The sequence below is a fragment of the Malaclemys terrapin genome, chromosome 8 (genome assembly GCF_027887155.1).
Source record: "Malaclemys terrapin pileata isolate rMalTer1 chromosome 8, rMalTer1.hap1, whole genome shotgun sequence".
In the NCBI taxonomy this organism is placed as follows: domain Eukaryota; kingdom Metazoa; phylum Chordata; order Testudines; family Emydidae; genus Malaclemys; species Malaclemys terrapin.
This window is the reverse complement of record NC_071512.1, coordinates 74,746,935-74,753,763: the sequence shown is the minus strand read 5'-3', so window position 1 is coordinate 74,753,763 and position 6,829 is coordinate 74,746,935. Positions and strand designations below refer to the sequence as shown.

The following is a 6,829-nucleotide window of genomic DNA, read 5'->3' as shown; positions in this document are numbered from 1 at the left end:
GCTGCAAGACAGTTTGTTTACATTGACCGGCTGCAGCTCCCAGTGGCTGTGGTTCGCCGTTCCCGGCCAATGGGAGCTGCAGAAAGTGGTGGCCAGCACGTCCCTGCCAAAACTATGAGGTAGGACCCGGGAAATCATGAGATTGGCTTAAAAATCATGAGAATATTTTTAACAAAATGCATGTTGAGTTCTATTTATTTCCCTGCTGGTTTTTGAGCCCTTATCTTACCTTTGGTTCACATTTTTAAAGCTTTTCTCCATAAACACAAAGGCTAGAAACTTTTATTTTTTTTTCAAAGAAATGAAAGCTGAGATTCTCCCATAATCAGCCATCTCCAGGAGCCTTGGATATAAGTAAAATATCAAATATTGCAAGACTCATGCTAAAACAGAGAGAGTTTGCAACATTGTGAAACCAAACATACTACTAAATGGCCTTGTAGTGTAAATATACCTAGTTTAGATTTAGGCCCAAATCCTGCAATGTACAACATTTCAGGACTGTTGTGGCCATGAGGAAATTATATGTTCATCTTAATACCAATTAAAGTATATTTGTTATCCGCTTTGAAGGGGGAACCCTAACCCCCAGGGAAGTATGAGCCATTGTGTGCAATCTTTAATTGCTTGGAGGGGGAACATATTATAGCATGCTTGATAGTTTTGCTTTTTTGTTCATCAGGGGTCGTAAGAGTGGTTGATATCTAGGACTAACTGCACTAGCTGTAATTATTATATTGTGTGCAATAACATGTCTATCTTTTCCTTGCTCATATTTCAGAGCATAAGCTAATGGTTCTCAATTTAAAATAGGAAGAATTTCTTTCCTATCCTTTGGAATACTGTTGCACAATTAGGTGCATTATGAGAGGTAATAATTTCCTTTGAAGGACCAGAGGCAGGATACTACAGAAGATGGACTACTGTTGGCAATTCCTCTACAAAATTTTCCATTACAAGAGGAGAAAGGCTTTAACTACTCCCTCTCTGGCCCCAGAAATGAAGGAGATGCAGCATCAAGTTTGGACAGTCTCTTCCTGCAACAAGTGAAGCCTGGCACCAGGGCTGAAGCCTGGGGCATCCCATCCAAGTCCCTATGCATCAGATCTGGCAAGTTTCTCTTCTCAGGCCCAGCCAGGCTGAGTCGTCTCTCCCCAGCTAAAGGAGCCAGACTTTGAGGGAAACAGTCAAAGAATTTCCCTCCAAAAAGCGGGCCTCCAGTCAGCAGGGCTGGGAGATGAATGTGACGTGGGAGATGGGCCTAGGAGTGGGCCTTGTGGGCAGCAAGGCTAGGAAACCGCCCTGCTTGTCTTGCCTGCTTTGCCCCCCGCCGGGGGAATAGTTTGGCTCAGACAGGCAGGTGACGAGGGGCATCGCAGAAGCGCCAGTAGCTGCGGCTACTGAGCATGCGCACAGCGCACGGGCATGCCCAGTGACAACGAGGGAGCCCAATCTGATGGGGAGCAGAGCCTGGCACTCGGCAACCTTCGGCGGTTTCCGTGGGGGCCCGGCCGCCATTTTCTCGTTGCCTCTCTCCGCTCGCTGCCCGCGCGGCTCCCTGCCCTGCTCGCCAGCGCTTTGTCTTGTTCGGCGATGGACGGGTGAGTAACGGAGCGGGCGGGGGGAGCGGGTGCCGCCGGTTTATTGTTGCCTTCCCGTCGGGGGCTGGGCAGAGCGGGGTTCGCTCTCCACCCCGTGCGTGTCTGGGAGGAGCAGGGTGCCCAGCACACCCCACTGAATAACGGGGATTAGCTCCTGCATCCTCCCTGTGGGGGAGCTGGAGACCGACTGGGGCCCAGTGAGGATGGGGGAGGTGGGGGGAGCTTCTGCATAACGCGGACTCGGATGCGGGGCTGGGGAGGGTCCGTTCCTGACTCTCCTAGGGCTGCGTGAGCCCTTAGCGCCCTGTTCATTCTGTGGCCCTCTCAATGGTGTGTGGGGGTGTGCCCCCATTCCCTCCCTCTTATTCCCTCCCCCTCATTTGTGGGGTTGGGGGAAACGCTCTGAACAAGACCCCTGCTTGTTTTGGAGCTGGCCAGAGAGGAGGAGGAGGAGCAGCAGCAGGAGGAGGCAGATGTCAAGCTCTTTTGTTTTCAATAGCTGCTTAATAGCCCCCTGGCTTTTTTTTTTATTTAAGGTAGAAAGATGCCTTTGTGTATACTGGAGACAGGCAGTAAAAGCCTAAGTAAGGAAGGGTTTGCAGGCGTCAACCATATGGGACAGCAAGGGCCTTCATTCGTGGCAGGGAGCTTGGGTGGGTAGTTATACACAAGGCCCTCTTTTCATTGGGGCTGGGAACCACCGCTGGTGTTTATAGCTACTGTCAGCATAAACACTTGTACTTGTGCAGCATCTTACAGCCCTCATTTAACTTGCCTCCTTCTTTTGAGACCAATTAAACAATCTCTTGTGTTTGTGTGATAAATGTATAACCTATTGGTAATGTGATTTTAAAGTCTTTTTATGGTTGCTTGTCAGCATAATGTTGGTGTTACAAACCCTATCTAAAAAGTCAACCCTTTGTGCTACTCACAAATTGATACCCATGGAAGTGGCATGCTTTACTTATCACGTTTTGTTTTTAATGTTTTATGATATTTGTGTTAATTAGGGTATCCTGGCTATATTCTGTTTTGGGTTATTATATTCTGCCTACCCAATGCTAGATCCTGCAAATGGATCTGCATAAGAGCATGTCTGTGCTGTTGTTCTACATGGGTGTAGGGTGCCATTTGTAGGAGCTAGCCTTCAATGTGGTCATCTTTTTCAGTTCAGAAATAATATTAATCACTTTCTGCCCTGAACTGTTCTGTAGGGATCACTGTTAAAGAATGAACAGAAAGGTATCTTATGTACTACACCTGTCCTTAAATCCTCCTAGTCTCTCACTCTATCCATTGTCCCACAAAGTCCAGAGACTTCCTCTTCAGACTTTCTGACATTGGCCAAAATGGATATCTGTTAGACTCTAGAAGGAGGAGGAGGCTTGATGGGGTGGGTTCTCTGACTGTGGGACCTAATTCCTCTCACTTCTTAAGTCCTGTATCCAGACAGAACTTCTTTGGGTATGTTCACTGACATCATGGCCACCTTTTGTAGCTGTGGGCACTCTCTGGGATTCTCTGTTCAGTGTGCCTTCTGGATGTCTTTTATTTTGAACCTTTGAGCCCACTCCCATTCCTGTTTTGTTTTTTGTTGACCCCTCTCCTCTTTTGAGGGGTCGGTCTTTGCTTTTAATTTCTAAATACTAAAGTTAATTAAAATATATTAAGAGTTCAGTTTTATGGGGAAATCATTTATTTTGAGAGTCAATCTGTGGATTGAAAACTCAGACATGTTTCTTACTATTAAATCAGGTTTCTTGTTTTCTTTACAGCATTGTCACTGATGTTGCAGTTGGCGTGAAGGTAGGATGTGAAGCTAGGTGATGCTAAACTGGCAACCTGTTAATATGATGTATGTTAATTTGTGGAGTTGAAGTGAGCTGCAAGATTTTAATAAGTGATTGTCAGCTGACATTTTGTCATCGAGATATGCTTTAATAAACAGAAAACTTTAAGTTGGAAACTGACTAGAAATGAGAGAATCTGTTATCAAGACCAGTCACGTGGATGGCAGATTAATATAGTGATATAATTTATTCTAAAGATTATTCCAACAGAATAATGTTTGGGCAACATTCTGTTCCCACTGCTGCATGATGACCTTAAAAGCTGATATTTTCCCCTCTCCCTACCTGCAAAAAAACTCCAAATGAGGTCAACAAGAATTGGATACCTATAATTGGAGCAGAATGTGGGAATGAAATTTTGACCTGCAGATCTGAGAGCAGAAGTTTGCTTTTTTTTTTTTTTTTTTTTTTTTTAACCCCCAAACTCCCATTTCCTCATTAGTACACGTCTTATAACTGGAGAACTTTCATATAGTTAATTTCAGTTAGCCCTCTGATTCTTTCACTCTTGAAATGAATTTTGCATTCAGGAATCAGATCAATACTTCGTAGGAGCTGGGTGCGACAAAAATGTAGTTAGCATGAAGGGAACAATGGCACAGGGCTAGCCTTGAACTATACAGACAAATATGTTGCCACAGGTGCACAATTTATGAACAGATGAGAGAGTTTTCTAGTGTGCGTATATTACTTGTTGAAGAGCATATTTGCGATTATGGAAGTGAACACAGCAAAATTCTTTCATTTTGAAGTAGACTCTTGAAAGTAGCACTCCATAAAATAAAGTTCCAGCTGTACTAGAAACAACTAAATTGCACAATTTCAGCACTCTAACCCCTTTCGGTATCAGTCTCTTAGGGAATGCCCTGAATCATGTGTAATGAAATAATTCCTGTTAAATCATGCATTGTTTGAAAGGATTGTGCAAATTCTGTTAGAGATTCTTTATTTTACATCTTGGGTACTTAAAGGCAACACTTTCCTTCATTGTAAGACCATCACATTCTTAGAATTCTAAGTTGTTGTTCATGTTGATAAGTGTAACTGTTGATGTGACATGTTCAGAGCAAATTGAGGCCACTTATCTGAAGTATGTTTTAAAATAAATGTGAAATTTCCTGCTATCCACCTGCCTATGAAATGTAAACATTTCAGTGGGGATATTTATTTTGTTTATCTGATTGTGGAAGATGTGGTGTCATGAGCTTAAGCAAGATTGGCAAGCTACAACAATCATAAAAGGAGGAGCCTTTAGAGAACAAACCTCAAAAATTAGATCAGAAATCTATAGTAGTATATAGACAGGGAAATAGTCATGGGTATTTGATAATGTTAGTGGTATGTACCTCACCATTTTTTCTTGAAGATAGACTTTGTGATATGTGTTTTTAAAGGGAAAAAGCATCTATTTGCACAGACAGGGAAAGTACAGAATAAGAGCTAGTCTTTGAAGAAAGCAATTACAAGCCATTAAGCCTAACTTCAGGCAGATTGGTTAAAACTATAGTGAAGAACAGAAATATAGATGAACGTGATATGTTGGGGAAGAGTTAACCTGGCTTTTGTAAAGGGAAATCATGCCTCAATAACATATTAGAATTCTTTGAGGGGGGGGGGTCAACAAGCATGTGGACAAGGGTGAACCAGTGGAATAGTGTACTTGGACTTTCAGAAAGTCTTTGACAAGGTCCCTCACTAAAGCCTCTTAAACAAGCTAAGTAGTCATTGGATAAGAGGGAAGGTCCGCTTATGGATCAGTAACTGGCTGAAAGATGGGAAACAAAGGGTAGGAATAAATGGTCCATTTTCAGAGAGGTAAATATTGGTGTCCCTGAGAGATCTGTACTGGGACCAGTGCTGGTCAAGGTATTTGTAAATGATCTGGAAAAAGCGGTAAATAGTGAGGTGGAAAAGTTTGAAGATGATATAAAATTACTTAAAATAGTTAAATCCAAAACAGATTGTGAAGAGTTACAAAGGAATCTCACAAAACTGGGAGATTGGGCAACAAAATGGCCAATGAAATTCAGTGTTGATAAATGCGAAGTAATACATATTGGAAAATATAATCCCAACGATGCATACAAAATGATGGGGTCTAAAATTAGCTGTTACCACTCAAGAAAGAGCTCTTGGAGTCATTGTGATTAGTTCCCTGAAAACATCAGCTGAATGTGCAACGGCAGTCAAAAAAGTTAAAAACTTTAGAAACCATTATGAAAGGGATAGATAATAAGACAGTAAATATAATGCCACTATATAAATCCATGGAGTGCCCATAGCTATTGTGTACAGTTCTGATTGCCCCATTTCAAAAAAGGTATCTTAGAAATGGAAAAGACAGAGAAGGGCAACAAAAATGATTGGGGTATGGAACAACTTCCATATGAGGAGAGAGTAAAAAGAATGGCACTATTAGTCTTAAAAAAGAGGCAACTAAGGTCTATAAAATCATGAATGGTGTAGAGAAAGTGAATAAGGAAGTGTTATTTACCCCTTCACATAACACAAGAACTAGGGGTCACCCAATGAAATTAATAGGCAGCAGGTTTAAAACAAACAAAAGGAACTATTTCTTCACACAACGCACAGTCAGCCTTTGGAATTTGTTGCTAGGGGATGTTGTGAAGGCCAAAAGTATAACTGGCTTCAAAAAACAATTAGATACGTTCATGGAGGATGGACCCGTCAAAGGCTATTAGCCAAGATGGTCAGGGACACAACCCCATAAACTGGCATTGGGCGACGGGATGAATCACTCTATAATTGCCCTGTTCTGTTTATTCCTTTTGAAGCATCTGGCATTCGCCACTGTCAGAAGACAGGATACCGGGCTAGATAGACGATTGGTCTGATCCAGTATGGCCGTTCTTATAAGTGAGCCAGACTAAGGCTATGTTTACACTAAAAATTTGTTTACTCAAGTTACATCAGCATACAGCTGCTGCAGTTAGTACATCGCTTGTGCACATGCATACTTGGCTCCTTGTGCTGGCAGTGCGTGTATTCACTAGGAGTGCTTGTGTCAATGCAGATTGCAGTGCACAATGGGTAGGCAGTCTCACTGTGCAACTAGACACTATCCAGCTCGCTAGTTTTTGGGGAGTTTTGGCAATGCATGATGGGACCAAAACGAGTTGCATGGGGTGACTGGGAGCATGGGTCAATGTTCCAGTTCACTACTGTCTCCATCCCATAATTTTTGTGTCTTTTTTTTCAAAATCCCACAAACCCACGTGTCCCTCCTTGCTGTCCGCCATCTCAGACAGAAGCATGAAGCCTGCACAGTTCTGCACCATTGTCAGGAGCATTGCAAGCACAGGGTTCACGGTCCTGTAGCATTTGCAGAGCCGCAAGAAGACCTGAATTGGGGGTGGG

At 42.8% G+C, this 6,829-nt stretch overlaps 1 protein-coding gene across 5 annotated transcripts in view; it reads left to right on the top strand.

Annotated features, from left to right (window-relative positions):
• Window positions 1-1,347: 1,347 nt before the first annotated feature.
• Window positions 1,348-6,829, top strand: part of PTBP2 (polypyrimidine tract binding protein 2) — an 85,585-nt gene continuing 80,103 nt past the window's right edge. Inside the window, exons 1-2 of one of the 5 annotated variants that reach the window (XM_054036495.1) lie at window positions 1,348-1,601; window positions 3,377-3,407. In XM_054036495.1, coding sequence (XP_053892470.1) covers window positions 1,426-1,601; window positions 3,377-3,407 — 207 coding nt within the window. In that variant the 5' untranslated portion in view covers window positions 1,348-1,425. The remainder of the gene's footprint in view (window positions 1,602-3,376; window positions 3,408-6,829) is intronic. The other 4 variants (XM_054036494.1, XM_054036493.1, XM_054036492.1 and 1 more) reach the window with 4 other exon arrangements.